General features: G+C 36.8%; 1 protein-coding gene across 4 annotated transcripts; it reads left to right on the top strand.

Annotated features, from left to right (window-relative positions):
• Positions 1–610: 610 nt before the first annotated feature.
• LOC131168220 (uncharacterized) lies at positions 611–20833 on the top strand. 4 transcript variants are annotated; one of them, XM_058127510.1, is made up of 7 exons: positions 611–864; positions 1165–1295; positions 1471–1520; positions 1634–2169; positions 3594–3674; positions 11184–11246; positions 20260–20833. In XM_058127510.1, the coding sequence occupies exons 1-7, from the start codon at positions 820–822 to the stop codon at positions 20317–20319; spliced, it is 966 nt and encodes a 321-aa protein (XP_057983493.1). In that variant the 5' UTR covers positions 611–819; the 3' UTR covers positions 20320–20833. The 4 variants fall into 4 exon arrangements, with proteins under 4 accessions (XP_057983493.1, XP_057983494.1, XP_057983496.1 ...); XM_058127511.1 differs by having other exon boundaries at positions 614–864; positions 1168–1295; XM_058127513.1 differs by having other exon boundaries at positions 639–864; positions 1168–1295; positions 1634–1998.
• Positions 20834–21192: the final 359 nt, after the last annotated feature.

Genomic DNA, 21192 nt, shown 5'->3' with positions numbered 1-21192 from the left:
ATCCATTTCATATGAACATAACATACTACAATGAACTTTAAAAGTGTACAATAAATATGCTAAACAATATAAAAAAAATGGTATAATGCATTGGATCCAATCATTTACTATATTTCCATAAAAAATTGAATTTACAGGACAATGGTTTCCACTTTATACCTATTTGTGAAATGAAAAAGAGTTTCTACTTAGGTTGTTGTGTGGTTGGAAAATAGGATGTTCTTGTTTCTGACCAAATGAAGCAATAATTTCCCCAAATCTTAAAGGAGAAAGGAAAAGTTGTCAAAATAGCACATTCCTTCCTCCTTTTACCCTCTTAAAATTTTAAAAAAGTCAAAAACTAACTGATAAAGGTTTTATAAAATCTTTTAAGATGTTTATTTGGCCGATACCTAACTCAAATTCGCTTAACACATTTATTAAACAGGTTAAGTTTAATTAATTTATTTATAAATGGGTCCCTTCTGTTAAACTCAAAACCATTTAAATGATCGGATAATTGACTCCACCCATTTTGCACGATTTATACCAAACGCGCCCTTGTGATCACAATGTTCAAAGCGCGTGCTGCAGCCAAGTCGCTTGACTTTGACTCGACCTGAAATTACGTTTTTGGGCCTCTTGTTATTCTGCATGACGAAACTGCATATGCCGTTTCCTTTTCCATCTCGCTCCCCATTTTCCTATCGCCCCTTGGCAATGTCATTAGGGTTTCGAAGATGTCGATCTCTCTCTCTCGTTTGGAATAATTTTCTTGGCAGGGTAGGATGCATATAGTTTCCATAGCAGCTACTGAATTTTGGAGTATTTGCGCGAGCTATGTCGGAGCCCCGGGTCACCATCACCCTGGGGCGCACTGGTCAGGTGTGCCGTCTTCTGTCTTTATTTCGAGTTTCTCAGCTGAGTTTTCGGTTTATTAGGGCATATTAGGGTTCCATGAGCTTCACTCTAATGGCTTGATTATTGTGTTATTTAACTCACTGTGTCTGTTGTGCTGCGTAAGTTCTGTTCAAAAGCATTAATTCTTTGGCATTCGCAGCTCTTTTAAAGAATTGATGATCGTTGAATTGGTTAGCTTGCGGATGCTTGGGATTAAAATTAATTTATTTGACCTAAATGTGATGCTGTTTATTCCTTGATTTATCACTATTTTACAATGTTTAGAAGGTGGTGAAGAGGCCAGGAACGATATCAGATGGTGTTCGTGCTGACTCTCGGCTTTTATCGGGGAGCAAAAGATCTTTAAGGGAGAGATTGGGGAACAATGTGGACAGTTCGTTGTCATTGAACAAGAGGTGCGGCCATCTATCTTTGAAATACTTTTTCTTGACTTAATTTAATTGTGGATTATGTATGGATAGACTCTGAATCATTGAGAGAGTTTGGGTTTAGTAATTTTCTTGTTTCTAATTTAGCTTTTTTGAACATTTGTCCCTGATTTGCAATGATGGGTTGAATTTGCTCTTCCAGGCACCGGGGGGATGGTATGAAATGGAGTCCTAGTGACCATGGACGGAATGGTAACAAACTAACTAGCATGACTTTTTTGAATCCTTCTTATGCCAACTTCTTTTTGTTGAGTTTGTCAGAGTACTTTTTATGTGTTGACCTTGGTGCCTTAATATAAGTGAAGATGCTCGGGTTGGTCGAAATGACCTTCGACTGAAGTTGATGCAGAGAAGGCTTTCTAGGCAGACAGAGAGTGATGTTGAAGAGCATAGAAGGATAGAGCGACGTGAAAAGATATTGAGAACTGATCGTCCTCCCATGCGATTTAATATGATGCAACAAATGCCTGAAAGAAAGGAAGGAACATTTTTCAGGCGATTACCTCGAACTGAGAGCGCTGATGATTTGCTCCTAGGGCAGCCGATGAGAAAATCAAGCACTTTGTGGACTGCGGATGGATTAAGACATAGGTCCCCAGATAGAATCTTTAGGACTTCCAGGGGCCTCTCACCACCAAGAAATGTTGGTCAGCTGCGGCAAATGCCATCAGTAAGGTCAATTGATGCTTCTAGAAGTGGACGATTTTTGAGCAATGATGTTCTTAATCCTTCTAGGTCAACAGGCCCTGCACCTATTACAATGAAAGCTACCTCTGAATATGCCAAGCCAATTGCACAACCTATGCCTATGCGTGGCATTGTGCATAAAAATTCATATATGGTACAAGCACCTGCCATCTCTAGTTCTTCTAACACAACACTAGCGCTTTTTTCTACCATTCTGTTCATGTTGATGATTTTAGTGCCTCTATGACATATATATGTAAGGAGAAAATCTGTGTCTATGTGCATGCACAAACATGTGTGTGTTTCTCTGTGCGCGTGTGCGTATCTCTGTGTATGGGCGATGGGAAAAGGTTGAGAGTATGCATAAATGAGAATCACAACTTATAATGAAAAAACAGTGGCATAGTGCACAAGGCTCTGACAAAAGCGGGGTCTGGGGAGGTTCAGATTTATGCAGTCTTTGCCTCCACATGAGAAGAGGCTGTTCTATGACTTTTAACTCATGAATCTCAATTTGTCATAGAGAAGCCTTACTGACATTCCAAGATCTGCTCTTACACAAAAAAGAAGAATTATAAAGCCTCAAATCCTGCTTGGTGGGGTTGGCTGTATGTATCTCGTTCTTCCATTCAATGCAGTCTAGGTTATGTAATGATAACAATAAGATCAAATAAATGTGAATATGTATGTAATGATAACAATAAAATCAAATAAATGTGAATATAGATTATGTAATGATAACAACAAAATCAACCTTCAAAGCTCAGAGATTATAGAAGTGCATGCACAAAACCAACTAAAACTTACAAGTTGCAGTCTTTGTAAGTGAGAAGTGTAAGATTTGTCTGAAAGATTTCCATGAGTGGATAATCCAACTGTTATGTTTTTCTGGACAATGGTGATGCTTCCTATGGAGTCTCTTCTCCCCCTAGTCTCTTAAGCTTTAACAGCTCTTTTTATTTTTTGACTACATTTTTTCATTTCTACAAAAAAGTCCCCCTGATCATTTGAACAATTTATGTCAAAGCTGTCCCTGCATGTCAATTATGTTTCCATGCTGTGCCATGCGCATGTGAGGCACAGAACTTACTGATATACTGATATAGTGTGACACATTTAGACACATCTGCTCACCAATGTGCCACGTAAGTGGTGTGTTGATGCTTCATAGGCTCTCCACTCATGTTGATGCTAATGTAAGCTACATTCTAAACTGGATTTTTTCTAATATTAATTGCTTAATGCTATGCATGTGGATTGTAGCCCAGTGGCTACTTCTAGTGTCTGAATTCTCCTTTCTTTGGCATGAAGTTATGCAAATGATCGCTTGGCATGTTTATGAGGTTTTAAGACGCCTCTTGAAATGCATTTGAGTGATTGATGATACTTCAAAAATCCTTAGTGTCAAATAAAGCTTGAAATTATAGCTATCCATGCCTACTGATTATTTATGTGGCTTTAGGCCCTCCTTTTTGATTGAGGTGATGCTGTTTTTAAAATCCTTCCCTATCAAATAAATCTTGAAACCATAGTTCAGCTATTTGCAGTTCTCATTATTTATTTTGGGCTTTTCTACAGGGTGAGGAACCAGCAACTGTTTCTGGCCTGTTGCATTCACTTGGTTTGGAAAAGTATGCGATTTCATTTCAGGCTGAGGAGGTGAGGGACCTGTTATTTTTATCACTGTTTAATGACAGGCTTCTTCTTAAATGAAATCCTGATATTTTTTGGTAGTTGGATTTTGATATTATCTTTATTGTATCTTGTTTATAATTTGTAAGCCTCTATCCCTTGATTTCTGAAAAAGTGCACAATAGAAAAGACCATGAGCATGAATATGTTGGAATTCGGAAGCATTTAGTATAGGATTTTAGGCTGCAATCTAGGAAATGTGTGAAGGATAAATCAAGCGACCCTCGATCAGGGAAGTTGTATTTTTTTGGTATGAAGGGTCACTACCGACTGGTGACAGGCTTACCTAGCTCCTGCAAGATGTGTTTCAAGGGCCTGCACTGGTGAGTTCCTCCATCATTGAAGATTAAAAAAGATGAAATGAAATGGAGGATTACTTGGTGTATGGAGGGATATAAAATGCTGGATTTCTGTTGGAAGTGTTAATCCTAATGCCATCGAATGGGAGATGAAAAATTCTCGTTATTATTCCAATCTGTGGGAGATTTCTAGACTTTGAATAGTTAAACTTCTTTCTTCGTTTGAGTATGCAACCACAGCGTTAATATTCTATTATTGGTAAGAGCTACAGCATTAAGATAAATCATCATGGATGTTTCGTATCATTTATTTTTCTGTTTTGTTGCAATTCAATGAAGAACAGGTTACGACAAAGCATTTGTTTACATTGCTAGTTTTTGGTTTCTTCTGTTGGTTTCCAGCTGATTTCTAAAAAATTGAAGATTATATTTTAAGATTTTCACTTGTTCCTGCAACCTTTAGTTTCCGGATTTAATTTTTGTCGATTATGTATAAATTTTAATAAAAATAAAAATAAAAATAAAAATAAAAATAAAATAATCATGTCATTAATATAAGTAAAATTAGAATATCCGTAAGATTACAGAAATTTGAAAATACAATTCATTTAATTCTGTTTTTTTTTTTTTTATATTTAAATTTTTTGTACAATAAAGTTGTTCTTATTGCCCTTAAAAGTGAACTTTGAAATATAATAATTAAGATAATTATTATAATGAATATTGTTATTACTGTATTTTTAATTTTTATTCTTTGTATTTTATTATTTAATCATATTTTTTTAATTTTTATTTGATTCAGGGACAAAAATGAGCATTCTATCAAGTTTAATTTGTTTTAGTTTTGGAAATATTAACAAAACAGTTCGCTAGTTTTCGGATTTTAGTTTTTGTTTCTTGAATTTTGTTTCATTTTTGGTTTTGTTTTCATAATTTTTGATATTAACACTTAATTACCCCTCAGATTTAGAGTGGTGGCAGAGTTTTAGCTATTGTTGGTCTTTGCATTAGGATTGTGTAGGAATGGTTTACCCAGAAAATGGGTCTGCGGAACTGAGTACGAAATAGGGAAAAGAAATCCTCCAAAAAGAAAAGGAAAAAAAAAATTCCATGATAGCCTCCTATCCCTTTGCAAGTCATTCAAAAGGAGTACCTCTAAAAACACCAAAAGATAAAGTCCACAAAGGCAAAAAACCAACTCTATCCCAATGCAAATGGCCTGGCATAACCAGACCTAAATATCCTACCTTTCCTCTCCTTCAATCATACTTAAGGAATTGCAAACCTAACATGTTGCTGCAAAACCAAAGCCCTGAAATTTTGCTTAGATGAAGTCTTCCACGCTAGCTGCATGGACACTGTGCTCAGCAAAATTGTAAATAAATTACTTTATAGTTGCTTAATTGTTCTCATTATTATTATTATTATTATTGGATAAACCTAACTGTTGTCTCATTATAAGATCATCACATTATGCTAATAGTTGGACAGGTGGCCTTGTTAAGACATTTATCTTCAACTAACTATTAGCACTGTTTCTGTTAAGAATCGAGTCTAGTTGAATGCGTTAATTTTGGAGTGGGATTTGTTTCCCAAATTGCTTTATTTGATGGAAAGGAATGCTGTTGTAAATTGTTCAACAACTCTTGAAAAAATATATACCGGAGAAATTTCCAGAGCCATCCCCTTCCCATGAGAGGGAAACCCCTCCATAAAGAAAGAAGACAAAGTTTGGGCACCATGAAGGTATGGAAGTCTGTAAATGCAAGGATAAGTTATGGAAAAAGGAATATGCGCACCCCGACGTTTTCCTTGAAGTGGGCAGAAGAGCTATCTCCAATTTTAAAGAAAAAGGAAAGAAAAATAATGGGACCTAAGGAATGGACTTCCAAGGACTTGTCTTTGTGGCATAAATGGAGGTGCAGAAAGGCCTCCAAAACAGGGGGTAGAGAAAAAGAAAGAACAGATCACCTTGTGAGGAAGCCCCTTTTAAAGCTTGGTCAAAAGTATGAAGCTTTTTAAATTGTTCAACTCGCTTTTCCAATTCCTTTTCTTTGGTGTATGTCTTCTTTATAATTATTGAGCACTGGGAGAGACCAAAATTTGACCAATATTATCCAGAAAAATCCTGCGGATGTACATTTTTGATTCCATTCCCAACCTTGTTTGATTCTAACTAGTAAAGAAGTCATCTTCTATAAAGCAAGGCATGAGAAGTAGGTAATAAAGTTTACCACTTTTGAGCATTTTCAGAAGCTGTTGTGCTTTTTTTTAATCCATCCTCATGTTTCTCAACTCCTTTTATTTTTTTGATAGCAATTGAGGAGATTTCATTGATGGGAGAAGAATTTACAGAAGAGAGAATAAGACATCTCCTAAAACATCTGTCTCAACTCTTTGATATAGTTTAAGCTCATTTTTGAATGCACAGCTTTCAAGGAAATATGGAAGATTTTTATGCCTTAATCTTCTCATAGTGTTCCAATTCTACACAATGTAACCTATACTTGTTCCATTTCCTCATGTTGGACTCCTTTTCCCTTGATTTTTTTTTTGGTTGTTTCTGAATTGAATGATGGGAAATGTTATTTTGGTAATGATGAAGCAACCACTGTCTTTGGTGCTTTTTATTGCTTAACACCCCACCATCTGAGATAAAAATAAAAAAGAAGTGATGAAGTCTCCTAGGTTTACTTCTAAAGTAATAGAAGAATGAAAAAGAGAAATGCTTGGTGGTTTATGTCAGTCTATGGTCCCATATAGTTTCTTTGCGAAATGTTTTCTTTGATGAGCTAGCTAGACTTTTTGGTTTTTGTAGTCCTTGTTGGGTAGGAGATGATTTCAAAGTTATTAGGAGCTCAAGGGATGGGCAAAGGTGATCGTGGGTGACTAGTAGCATGAGGAAGTTCAATTTTTTTATTTGGTGACTTGGCCTTAGGGATGCTCCACTTAGCAATGGTAATTTTTGATTGGGTGGATTGAGCTGGTCAACATGCTCTTCTTGAATTAATAGGTTTTTATTTACAAACATTTGGGAAGATTTTTCTCCTAATGATGTGCCAGAAGTTCTAGTTAAGCCTATCTCTAATCATTGTTTGGTGCTCTTAGATTCTATTCCTATTGGTTGATGCTCCCTTCTTTTAGGGATGATGCCAAGGTTTCTGGGGAGTATTGCATGTTCAAAGGTGGGAGGGTGATGAAAAAATTAAAGCTTGTGGAAAATAAGTTGAAATAATGTAATAAAAAGGTATTTGGGAATATCAAAGCACCAACAAATAAGGATTTTTTCCCCTTGTGATCGAAGGGATGGATGATAAGTTGGGGGAGTATGGGTTGTTAGGTGAGGAGGTTAGGGGCTAGGACATATCTTTGCAATAAATTGGAGGGTGCTTTTGTTTAGAGAAGGAATGAACTAGCGTAAAAAATTAAGGATAAAATTGCTTTTTTCATGGGGTGGCTAATAGGACTTTGGGCGGAGGAGGAAAAGTTTATTAGAGGATTGGAGCCTGTTTCGTGGAGCCTTGTGTGGGATCAAAAATCGATTTTAGATGAGATCACACACTTTTATGAGAGTTTATATGCAGAGGATTGTTAGCATTAATTATAATTGTGGGACTTTTTTGGAGTTCCATAAGGGTGAATAAGGCTACTCGGTTAGAGCAGTCTTTTGAAGTTGAAGACGTATATATGGCAAGAATAAACAAAGATAAAACTTCAGGTCATTGTGGTTATATGTTTGCCTTTTTTTTTTTTCAGGTTAGCTAGGAGGTTTTGCAAGAAGATGGCATGAGTTTTTTTTCTTGGATAATTGAGTGGTGGCAATAGTTCTGAATTCAACCTTTATAGCCCTTATTCTTGAAAATAGTAGTCTAGCTGGGTGAGGGATTATTGACCAAATAGTTTGGTGAGTAGTTTTTTAACAAGGTTCCAAGAGATAGAGTTTTTTTGTGGGGGGGGGGGGGGGGGGTGGATAAAGTGATGATGGCGCTGTATGCTTTTATTGAAGAGTGAAGACATGCAAGTTTTAGATGTGGTTTTGGTGCTACCAAGGTGGACGATGTGAGGAGGGGTACGAAGGCAGTCGTTTTCAAATTGATTTTGAAAATGTTTATAGTGTGGTGAATTGTGGCTTTTTAGAAGTGATGGGTAAGAAAGGTTTTGGGCTAGTGTGGAGGCTTTGATTAAAAGGTGTCTTAGTTCGATAAAGAAGTTGATGATTGTTAATGGACATCCTACGAAGTGGTTTAGGGCTTCTTGAGGGTTAAGTCTAGGAGATCCCTTGTCTCCATTCTTGTTCATTATGGTGATTAATATATTACATCGTTTGGAATCACTAATAGAAAAGTACTTTTCTGGAAAAATACTTATCTAAAAGCAGTCTGGGATTACTTATAAGTACTTTTTTAGATACATATTTTTTTAGAAAATAAATATTTTTTGAAGAAAATATTATTTTCTTTAAAAAAAGTTGTTAGGAAAAGTACTAGTTGAAATAAGTACATATGCAAGTGTAAACCAAACATTGTTTTGTGACACAAATACTTATAAAAAGTACTTTTTTGAATAAGTACTTACCTTTTAAGATGTTCCAAATGCGGGCTTAGTAGGTTGATTTCACTTGCTCAAGATTTAGGGTGATTAGAGGCTAAATTAGGGATGCTTTAATATAATCGCACGATGGTAAAATGCCGACGATGGAATATTTTATTAAAAACATGCATGCTTTTTTCACTCCAAGACATTGATTTGTCCTGGAAAAGGATGGATGCTTTTTCACAGGCTAATATTCTATGTTCTTTCTTAATAAAGTTAGAGAGTTAGACCAGGAGTCGTTATTGTAGCGGAAGGTGGTACCATCTTAGATGGGATGAATACAAAGGAAGGCAGGGAGTAGCACCAGTCTCAGGGACAAATGCCACAGAAGGAAGAGAAGTAGCTGCTCTTGAATGCCCTCTTGCTTTGCTGTTCTCGAATATGCTGTTTTCATTGGGAGGAAAGAGTTTTATCTGCTGGGAGGAAAGAGGTTGAGGTGTTCCATCTTCGTGTTTTAGATGACACCATATTTTTCAGAAGGATAATGTTGGGAAATTCTGAAAGGTTCTTTTTTTTTTTTGGGAAATTCATGATCAACATTACAAAGAGTGGGGTGGCTGATTTTAATTTGAATCTTGGTGATTTAGAGGGCTTTAGGGCTATGGCAAGTTGTGCTTCTTTGGCTTGTCCTTTATCATACCCTTTAGGGGGCAGCCCTATGTTTGCTGTTTTTTGGGAATCTGGTGGTTGAGAGAGTATGAAAGAGGTCAGAAGGGGGGAAGTGTGCTCACTAGCTATAGTGGTCATATTACTTGCTTCTTTTTCTAACAGTCCCATATTTTTTGATCCCCTTTCTGAATTCTTGCAGTTTGGTGAGGGTTTTGGAGAGAGGATGTCTGTTAACAAGGGACAAGAGGGATCATCTTGTTAGTTGAGATGTGATTAGGAGACCTAATCTTGAAGGGGGCTTGGGATTGTGGTATCTAAGAACCCCTTCTAGAAAAGGAACTACTACTCCCTAGATGTAACTTCTTTGTCTGCGCTGCTTCGGATGTAGATATACGTCTGTCTCTTTTGATTTGGCGAATACACTTTTTCTATAAGCCTATATTTATATTTATCTTATGGAAAAAGAGTTGTGTCCGGGTATAGTTACTTCAGTGCCTTTTCAACACTTGCTGTTTTCGCTCCCATTCATTATTTCTTTCAGAACCTCTAATGCCCTTCGTCAACCCCTTCTCCCGAACATCCTACACGCTGGCTTTTCTGAAAAAGGTTGTTTAGGGTCGAAAAGAGTAAGCCTCATGAACTCCTTGCGCCAAAGCGGGTTATGGGAACCCCCTAGAGGTTGACTCCCTATGGCATTTGGTTGCTAAAAATATGTATGGAATTCATTAGAATGGATGTGATACTAGAGGAAGTGGCAGTGTTTCTCTTGTGAGTCCTAGGAAGCTTGTTTCCCAAGTTGCTTATTTTTTCTTTCACCTTACTTGTTTCAAAGGGGATAATGGTAATAAAATTCGGTTCTGGAGGACAATTGGGTGCAAGACACTTCATTGGTGCTCTTTGTTGCCTCTGCTTTTTAGATTTTCTATTGGTCATAATGCACCAATTACAACTTTTTTCTTTTTTACCCTGGGGAGAGGGGGCTTTCTTTCCTGAGACTTCCACTTCTCTAGGAGTCTAAATGAATGAGAGGTTGATGCTTCTTTGCTGTGTGTGCTGGATCCCTTTATTCCTCAAACAAGGGGGGGGGGGGGGGGGTGGATGCTTAGGTCTTGCTAGGGGATTCTTCAAGTTCCTTTATTTCCCCTAAAATTTTCTTTACTCATCTTTTGACACTTAAAAACCTAGTCTTTTCCTTTGTATCATGTCATTTTGAAGGTTAAGGTTCCTTTTAAGGTCTGGGCTTTCATTCGGACCATGTCATTTTTGAGGTTAAGGTTCCTTTTAAGGTAAAGGGCTTTCATTTGGACCATAGCACTTCATAGGATTAATGCAAATGACTTGTCATTGGTAAGGAGGCCTTACCTCAACCTAGATATATGTTGTGTCGTGAATTTGAGACTAGTGCTCACCTTTTTATTTGTTGCTGGGTTTCGAGACAACTTTGGAATGCGATTTTCTCTTGCTTTAGTCATGCGTGGGTGGCTTTGCAAAATCTATAGGAGTTCTTACTAGTCGAATATTGAGGTTTTGGGAAGAGTAGATGAGGGAGGGCTTTGTGGATTCATGCAGTGTATGTAATCTTTTGGATGCTCTGGCTTGAGAGGAATGCAATGATGTTCAAAGCTCAGAGGACATCGCCGTCTCTACTGTTGGATAGAGTTAAACTTTCTTGCATTCATTTGGAATTTTTTTGAGGTTGGGGGGGGGGGGGAATGCCCCTGTCTGATCTTCCAGGGATTGGAGGGCAGCATTATTGTAATTAGGTGATTCATTGATTTGTGTTATCCTTCATCTACTGTGCTTTTATTTACTTATTAATGGATTTTAATCTATGAAGAAAAGAGAAAATTTTAAATTCAGCAAGAGTTCTGGCGGTTGCTTTGGTGAAATATTTTGATTTCCAAGTGAGCTACTACATGTTCCCTCCTCTCTTTTGAACATGGTTTACTTTGGATGTGTTTCTGCTAAATTGCAGGTGGATATGACTGCATTGAGGCAGATGGGAGATAAAGACCTGAAGGAGTTGGGGATACCAATGGTATTGTCATTTCATTTTTTTTCTAATATTTCCATGGCTTTTATTATCTCTTTTATTTTACATTTTTTTTGGTGTTATGGTTGTCTACATCATCATATACTCGCATTTTTCTAGGTAGAATGGTTCTTATTTGCTTTATGATATTTTTAATAGGGAAACAGAATTTTTTGAGAAAAAGAAAGGGAGGAAAGAAACAAAAATAATTTGTTTGTCCATTGATCAATTCTCATTTTATGAAACCATATTTCAAATTTTGAAGTTTGTCCTATTAGGCTTAATGGTGGGAAGTGGGAAGTGGGAAGCGTTGGTCCTTGTAAGTTTCTACCACCAATTACTACTACAATTTTTTAGAGATGAAGTGAGTCTTGCACTTCTTCATGCCTTGATGTTGTTTTAAATTGATTGAGAGGACTGATAATCTTCATTTTGGTTTTGCCTTGGATGTAAAAAAGTGAATCATTTGATGCCCATGTGGGGTGGATCCACTAAATCCTAACAGATGAGGGCGGAGGGAAAATAGCAGCAAAGGAAATTCTGGGATTTTCTATTCCAGGGTTGAGAAAGAAGTAGTGGACCTTCTCTTGAACTTGGATAGAAGCTGGAGAGAACAGAAGTGAAGAAAAGAGTAAGAGTAGAACTTCTTTAAGAAGAAAGGAGAGAGAAATTAAAAGATTTGCGTCGTGTGAATTATGATCGTAGAGGTGGACACGTTGAAGGTGTTAAGGGCGTAAGGGGGCGGGTTGCAAATCCAAGGCTAGAACAAAGAAGTGCAGGATTACTTGGTGGAATATGAAGGGGTCTTCATTACCCAAATGAGAAAACATGGTGAATGGATTCCTTAGGAGGTCAAAGCTGAAATTGTTTGTCTTATGGACATATCTTTATTGGGATTTTATTCTGTTTATTTAGAAGAGTGGGTTGGACATCTCTTGCAGCTGAACATGGGATGATTGGCAGCTTACTTATGAGACTTGAAGAGTTGGTGGTGAGAAAGCAGCCATAGGCAAGCATAAACCCGTGAACAAGCTTGGTTCGTGATATTCACTAAGAACTTGTGTCACTTCTTCCTTGATGATGCGAACTCTTTGTTTGGAAGGATGACTTCAACTTCCCTTTTGTTAGATTTCGTTGTCTTTAGTGGTGCTCTGGTTGATTGGCTTTTGCTTGGATCTTCAGTGTCAGTGTTGAATGTCATGAAATACATGATGCACTTTCATTCAAGTTGAAAGTTCAACCTTGTATGAGGCCTTCCCGACTTTAGCCAAGATGGGGATCGGTCCTTTATATTTGTGAAGTAGTCTCTTATTTCAACCCATTAGTGACGTGATTTGTTTAGGATGGAGCTTAACAAGCCCCAAGTTACCTACATTGAACTGCAACGGTCGTCTCACTTGATCTATCCACATCTTCATTCGCTTGGAAGCTTTTCCAGTTTGGCTTAGGCAATCTCTGCATTCCATCTCCATTCTCTGATGAAGATGCATGCTCTTGGACTCTTTCCTATATATGGTTTGTCCACTGTGTGAGGTAACAACGACTACTAGCCTATAACAAGCTCAATAGGACTCTTGTTGGTTGTTTAGCTCTTTTGGGTTATGAAACGGAATTGAGCAACATTGAGTAATCAATTTTTGATTGACGGTGACGAAATGTGCAAGTACTCCTCTAGTAGCCCGTTGAATCTCTCCGTCTATTCATCTGTTCATGGGTGGTAACTTGAAGAGATGTCAAACAGTGAATTGAGAATTTTGTAAGGTTTTTTCTAGAAGTTTCCAGTGAATCTTAAGTCTTAGTCACTAATAATGTCTTAAGAAACACCCCAATACTTCACAATGTGTTTGGAAAACAATTGTGTTGGCCCCTCTGCCAAATAGTACTTTGGTGTGGGTATGGAAGTATCGTAGTTCGAAAATCTGTCCATAATAACAAGTATAGACCCTATGTCTCCTGCTTTTTGAAGGTTGGTGATTTAATTTTAAGTGAGACATCTCCCACGGTCTATTTGGTACTTAGGAGTTGTAGCAACTCTGCAATCTTCTTCCGCTCCCACTCTACCTTGTCTTGTTAGTAGGTGAGACAAGTTCAAGTATACTCAACCACATTATCACACATTTGTGGGCAGTGATACCTTTGCTTTGGCAATGTCAATATGCGATGCATACTAGATGACATGCCACATGGTGTCATGACATTCTTAGTCATCTTTTCCTTATATCTCCTGCTCGAGACAAAGAGCCAATTATCATATGTGATCAACATTCCATCTTCTAATTAGAACTGATATATTTTGCCCTTTTTTGCTAATTTTATGAGGTTTTGGGCAACTAAATCTTTGGCAAGGTTTTCTTTAATGTGCTCCCGCACTATTGTGGTAACCTTATTTTCAAGTAAGTTACTATTTGTAAGATCGCAAGCTCAACCTTCATGCTTAGTGCATTTGCTACTTGGTTCATTTGCCCCGCCTTGTTCTTGAATAAGAAATCAAATTCCGCTAGGAACTCTTGCCAACAGGTCCACTTGGGAGATAATTTTGGCTATGTAAAGAGGTGACTAGTAGCCGATTTATCTATTTTTACCACAAACTTCAACACAAGCAGGTAGGTGCGAAGACAATGTGTCACTACTAGCATCTCTTTCTTTTAAGCTGTGTTCGTTCGTTTAGCTTCACTAAGCTTAAGCTCTCGTATGCAATGGTGCCCATCTTGCAACAAGACTACACTAGGGGCATAGTTTGATGCATTTGCTTGAACCTCGAAGGGTTTCATGATGTCTGGAATAACAAGTTTCTAATTTCTCATTTTGGCATCCTTCAAGTTGTCAGAAGTTCCATGGCATCCTTCAAAATGCTCCCTATTGAAGGAGACACCCTTTTTCAGCAGTTCTAGGAAAGGGGCGGCTCTCCTCGAATACCCCTCTACAAACTTTCTATAATAGTTGGCAAGTCCAAAAGAGAAATGCTACTCTTTCGTTGCTGTTGGGATCTTCTAGTATTAAATAGCTCTCACCTTCTCCATATCCATTCAGATATGACCTTGGTCAATCACATGATCAAGGAATTTGTTGCTTGATTGAGCAAAAAAGCATTTCTCTCTCTTCATGTACAGATTTTTCTCTTTCAACATTTTGAACACCTTCTATAAATGCTCTTTATGTTCCTTCAAGGTGGAATTGAAGACAATAATGTCATCCAAGTATATCACAACAAACTTGTCTAGGTAATGATGAAAATACATGGTTTTTCAAGGCGCAGAATGTTGCTAGCACATTTGTCAACTCAAATAGCATCACTAATAACACATATGGCTCATATTGTGTTACACAAGTCGTCTTTGATACATCCCCATATGTAGATCAAAACATCATGTGATAGATCAAAATAGAAAAACCCAAAATCTTGCAGTTGGAACTAACTTATTGCAATTATGGAATTTGTAGGAGAGATTGGCAGCTCTCCTCACACACGTTGCTAGCGCATGGGGCGTGTGTTGTTAGTGAGTGTCCTCTAGCGATGGAATTTTGGGTGGTGGTATATTAAGGGATGCTTAGCTCAATGGTGGTGGCACTGTGAAGAAATAAGTCGAGGACATTGGGGATTCTTGTTGATAGTTGGAAGATGTTTGGCTGGTGCATGGGGCTTCACCATTGATTAGGCGGCAATGAAATTTCAGGGGATGTGTATATATTTGTTGGGGGAGGGGGTGGTTTGGCCCGTGGTGATGGTGTGAAAAATATTTGATGGAAAGTGGTTTTCAAAATTGAAGGCCAGCAGCTATTACCTCTAGTAATTGCATTTTTTTTTTTTTTTTTGTGCGAAAGATTGGGGACTGAAAATTGCATATTTGTGGATGGTGTGGATATAAAGAGAGTGATGAATGGAGAATGATTATTGATGCATGGAAGATTATGGGATAGAAGAGAATAGAACAACAATATGGTATTGTGCCCAAGGGGAGATGAGAGAGATAGAAATATGTAAAGGGATGGAGGAAGAGGAGCTGATCTTGGATGAGAAGTGGGTATTTGGATGGATCATTTGGACCTAGTTTGGAGAGCTATGTCGAAGAATATGGTCAATAGTTTATTGGGTCTGAACGCAAATGGCTTAATTAGTTAGTTGTTTGTGTCTGTAGTTTGCTTGTATTATGATAATGTATGTTGGGGGCTTGCTTGTTGTATTTGTGTATTATAGGGTTATATCAGACAGCTAGTCCCAAGCTCGGATAAAGGAGCAAGGTTGTGTTTGGTAGCTAACAACCAACATAAAATACTGTCAAATCTTATTATCATAAATTCTTACCTAATTCACCTAAGTTAAGGGAATAGATTGGGTCAATATAAAAGGGAGAGGGTTAAAAAGTTAGCACAAGAAACTAAGATAAGATTAGCAACTTGGAATATAGGGACTTACGGGAAAAAGTACAGAAATAATGAAAATAATGTTTAGAAGGAAGAATTAACTTAATTTATGTTAAGAGACGAAATTGGTAGGAGAGAAAGCTAGAGGAATTGAAAAATTAGGATTTAAACGTTAGTACACTGGTAAAGAGAATCATAAAAACGGGTTGAGTATTGTTGTAGATAAAGACCTAAAAAGATAATGTAGTAGATGTTAAAAGAATAGGGAATAGGATCATTAGGCCTAGAGATAGTGAGCATCATTCGTGCCTATGCTCTGTAAATAGGCTTAGTAGAAAATTTGAAAAGACAATTTTGGGAAGATGTGGATAGTATTTTACAAGGGATACCAATGTCTGAAAAGACATTCATAAGAACTGATATGAGCGGTCACATTGGCAAGGATATGAGAGGATACATGGAGGCTATGGGTATGGAGATAAAAATGAGGTTGGTAATACAATCTTAAAATTTGTCTTACGATTTGGTTATATTGAGTACTTGCTTTAGAAAAAAGAGAAAAACATTTAATAACTTTCAAGAGTAGGTATATAAAAGCCTAATAGATTTTTTCTTAAATAAGAACGAGGATTGCCTATCTTGTAAGGATTGTAAATCTATTTCAAGTGAAAGTTTGACTACACAGCATAAAGTCTTATTATTAAATATACATATTAAGAAATGGAAGAGAAGGAATAGCATAAATCAGAAGAGGACTGGATGCTGGAACTTGAATGGAGATGCATAGTACAATTCAAAGATAAAATGAACAAAAAGTGTGATTGGACAGTAGGAGATAAGGTTGATGTAAATACTGTTTGGAATGAAATGACAAGTTCTATTGTAAGGATAGCAAAAGAGGTTTTAGGTCACGCCAAAGAAAGATACTTGAGTAGTAAAGGAAGTTGGTAGTGGGATAAAAAAGTCCAAAGTAAAATGTATAAAGGACAAAAATGATAATGTCTTAATTAGAGAAGAAAACATAAAGGAGAGGTGGCGGAGATACTTTGATAAGTTGTTTAATGAAAACCAAAATGAAAGATTGAATTTGAAAATGACAAATGAGAAGAAGACTAAAATAGGAGATTTATTCATAAAATTAGAGTCCTTGAAGTTAAGATAACAACAACAACAACAAAATCAAGCTTTAAGTCCCACTAGGTGGGGCCAGTTATATGAATCCTTTTCCTCTAATTTATGTAATCATGGACCATTTCTTTTGATAAATTCAAGGATATTAAATCCTTACTATCTCCTTCTAAGTTATTCTCAATCTACCTCAACCTCTTCTACTGCTGGCCCCCACTGTAACTAACTCTTCCTCATTGGCGTACTGTGTGGCCTACGTTGTAAGTGTCCATACCATCTTGTCGTTCCTCTTTTATCTTTCTATAAGAGTTACACCTAACTTACCATGAATATGTTCATTCCTTTATTTATCTTCCAATGTTATACCATTCATCCATCTAAGCATTCTCATCTCAGCAACATTTACTTTTTGGATATTCTATTTGTTCGTCATCTAACACTCTGGTCCATATAGCATAGTTGGTCTTATAGCTGACCTATAAAACTTCCCTTTTAATTTTAAGGGTATTCTACTATCACGAAGCACACTTGAAACACTTCTCTATTTTACCCAACCTACTTTAATTCTATGCATTACATCATCTTCAATTTTTCTTTCAGCTTGCATAATAAATCCAAGGTATCAAAATCTCCTCGGAGTTAAGAGGACATTAAGAAAAATGAAAAGTGGGAAATCTATAGGAGCAGATAAAATATTAATTGAAGTTTGGAAATGTTTAGGGGATAAAGAAATTATTTGGTTAACTAATATATTCAACACTATTATAAAAATCAAGAAAATGCTTGAAGAATGGAGGAAAAGTACGTTAGTACCTTTGTACAAAAATAAAGGCGATATTCAAAACTATTATAACTATCGTGGAATTAAGATTATGAGTCATACGATAAAATTATGGGAAAGGGTAATTGAACATAGAATAAGATTAGAAACAATGATATTAGAAAATCAATTTGGTTTTATCTTTCGGAGATCAATAAAAAAAGCTGTTGATCTTTTAAGAAATTTAATGAAAAAGTTTAGGAAAATGGACTTGCATATGATTTTTATTGACTTAGAGAAAACTTATGATAGAGTATCTAGAAAAGTTTTTTGGTGGGTATTAGAAAAGAAGGGAGTTTGTGATAGATATACGGAGGTCATTAAGGATATGTATGATAGAGTAGTGATTAGTGTTAGGTCTATAGGAAGTGATTCTGAAGAGTTTCCAATCACAATAGGTGTACATCAAGGTTCTACTTTGAGTCCTTATATTTTTACTTTAGTAATTGATGAACTAACAGTGAATTTCCAAAATGAGATCCCTTGGTGAATATTGGTTGCAGATGATATCATGTTGTTTAATGATAGGAGTGGAGCGTTTGGAGAGCCACATTAGAGTTTAAAGGGTTTATGATAAGTAGGAATAAAACAAAATATCTGAAATGTAATTTCAGTACTGTAAGGAGTAGCAACAGAGAAAATACTAAATTGGATAATCAAGCGATTAATAGCATTGATAGATTTAGATATCTTGGATCTATTAGACAAGCTGAAAGGGAAGTTGAAAAAATATGTAGTGCATAGAATAAACAGGTTGTGTAAATTGGAGTGCGTTAGGTATGTTGTGTGATTGTAGAATACCTTAGACGGCTATGAAATTAGATATGCTTTATGGTTCTTAATGTTGGGCAATTAAGAAACAACATGTACAAAAAATGAAAGTTGTTGAGATGTGTATGTTAAGGTGGATGAGTGGTTAACATTAAAAGATAGAAGTAAGAAATAAGCATATATGCGATAATTTAGGCATAGCACCGGATGAAAACAAGATAAGGGAGAAGCAACTTAGATGGTTTGGGCATTTGAAACGCAGGCTTAATAAAGAACCTGTAAGGAGGAGTGAGTGAGTTATTGTTTCCGACATGGAAAGGGGTAGAGGTAGGCCTAAAATAATTTGAAATGAGATGAAGGATTTAATAGCCCTTAATCTAATAGAGAAGAGCACTCTAGATCGGGTGAATCGACGGAAAAGGATTCATGAAGCCGACCTCACCTAGTGGGACTTAAGTCTTGTTGTTGTGGGGTTATATTTGTAATGTAATGTTGTTTTAGGGGCATTTGTGTAATTTCATGTGTTCAGAGGCTTTCTTATAAATAGTGTGTGATAGCCATGTTGTAAGCAGTTTATTGAATTTGAATTTGAGAAGTGAATGTGAGCTCCCCCTTGCATCTCCTCCCTCCTGTCCCCGTCCTCTTCAATTTCTTCTTATTTCTTCCATGGCCGCAGACCGTTGATGCTGCCCCTGCATCAGGAGGAAAGGAAGAAGAGTTCTCTTCAAGATTTTGTAGAAATCAGAAATAGTGAGAGAAAGAAAGAGTTTTAGGGGAGCGAATATGAAAGAAGAAGAGAATAAGAGAGGGAAATGTGGGGGAAAGAACGATTATTTTAGGCTCTTATACCAAATGATGCAGGACAACATCAAGAATTACAGCAAAGAAAGAAATTGGAAGAGAGGAGGGGGGTGGGGAGAGGAGAGAAGGGGAAGAAGGAAGAAGAGGGGGAAGGAGAGAGACTTGGGGGAAAGAACATTTCTGAACTCTAAATTCAAATTCAAAAATTATGTACAAATAAGAGAAAGTCTGTAATGCAAGAAGTTACACATATACTGCTAGAGATGCATGAAATTAGAAATATACTCTTGAAATACACAAACACAAGCCTCCAAAACACATATAACTATTTAGAAGCAAACTGGAAAAAATAATAAACTAATTTACTAAGCACATTTGGGTTTAAGACCCAGTAATCCTTTGGCCCTATTCTTTGGCATAGGCTTCCAAATTGTGTCAAAACGATCCATCCAAATACCCATGTCTCATCCTATATCAGATGGGCCTTTGCTCCAATAAGCAGCATAAAAATCAAACCTGCTACAGACATGACAGATTTGCCAACACCCTAGCCATCTCATAATCTGATTAGATTACAGATGTCAGGATTAAGGATGTAGCTGTCTTGACTGTTATATTTCTTGGTTTTATGACTCTCAAATGTGTTTCCACATTTATCATATAGATGCTTACAATGTTCATTCTGAAACTCGATGTTAAGCTTTAACATTTTCATTGCTGTTTTTGACAAGCACATGAAGATCTTTTCTGCCTTTCATGGACTTGGTACATTTTTGAGTAGGAAACTGAATGTTTTTTTTCCCTGTTTTTGACGAGCACATTAAGATTTTTTCTGCCTTTCATGGACTTGGTACATTTTTGAGTAGGAAATTGGTTTGGATAAGCTTTTGGGTTGGTGGATCTCTTTGTGAAGAGGGCAAGTTAGTAATTCTTGATAACTGGAAATGAGAAAGTAGGGATAATGACCGTAGAGCCTGGTTAAGGGCCCCTTGCCTGTCCTTGAAATATTTAGATTTTATTTTTCTTCTTCTTCTTCTTCTTCTTCATCATTATTATTATTATTATTATTATTATTATTATTATGGTTCCATTTTACTAGAGCTATTTCTGTTCTTATGAAGGTGGTTTGATTTGTAGGGACCAAGGAAGAAGATTCTACTCGCCCTTTTGCCCCGCTCTAAGCGTCAACCGCCTTAACTAGCCCATAGTACTGGCTGCATTGTAGAGTGATTAGCTAGTGTTACTTTTTGAGGGAGTACGGATGATGAATATTGTTTGTCAAAAATATTATTTATCTAATTAGCGGTTTGTTCATGGTAGACTCGAGCGAGTCGGGAAGTGTGTGTCGTTTGTATCAGTTGAGAAAGGAACTCCTTTTTTACATTGCGGGAAAATGCTTTTCATTCAAGGGAGTGGATGTTCACTTACCCGTTGCATTAACGCCTTGGAGTTGATCCGAGGAAGACTTAGACAAATTTCAGTGGAATGAATGCGGTATTTGTACATAAAATGCTGTATTTGTACATAAAGGTGTCTTCCTTTTTAGAGCTATTGTTTTTTGGCTCTCTAAACATTTGGAATTAACGGTGAACTTATTAGCTGTGGTATTGTACTGCACCACGTCCACATTGTACGAGGCTTACATAGGCAAAACAATGTAGTCCCCCAAATTAATACTAGTACTGCAATGGTAATGCAAAGTTTATTTTTTTCTGGATTTTGTTATATACATGGTATACTTGGACATGGTAGAAGAGTATATTACCTTATTTCTATTTGGACATCAAAGGAGTACATTAAAAATGTAAGTGGGTGAGTCCAAGGGCACGGGGCCAATAGCCCTAATGCCATATATTTAGGTTCCCAAGTTACCAACCTTCATGGTATCTCACTGTTGAAATATATTTTAGCTTTGTACCCAAGATCACGCATTAAAATTTCTCACAATATTGTGATGTTCAAGCCATTAGATTTAACATTTAGTGAGGTAAAAGTAGCAGAGGATGGGTTCCCTCCGTTGCATGATTAAAATTGACCTCAAAAAGGCATATGACTTAGTTTCTTGGGGTT

The sequence above is a fragment of the Malania oleifera genome, chromosome 11 (genome assembly GCF_029873635.1).
Source record: "Malania oleifera isolate guangnan ecotype guangnan chromosome 11, ASM2987363v1, whole genome shotgun sequence".
NCBI classification, from domain to species: domain Eukaryota; kingdom Viridiplantae; phylum Streptophyta; class Magnoliopsida; order Santalales; family Ximeniaceae; genus Malania; species Malania oleifera.
The sequence above is the reverse complement of the archived record's forward strand: the minus strand, read 5'-3'. Positions and strand labels throughout refer to the sequence as shown.

Bases quoted from the DNA above. Each gene is read 5' to 3' on its own strand.
- LOC131168220 (XM_058127510.1), top strand. From the start codon at position 820: ATGTCGGAGCCCCGGGTCACCATCACCCTGGGGCGCACTGGTCAG. The intron at 1,296-1,470 runs GTGCGGCCATCT...TTGCTCTTCCAG, and splicing joins TCGTTGTCATTGAACAAGAG to GCACCGGGGGGATGGTATGA. The intron at 3,675-11,183 runs GTGAGGGACCTG...GCTAAATTGCAG, and splicing joins TTTCATTTCAGGCTGAGGAG to GTGGATATGACTGCATTGAG.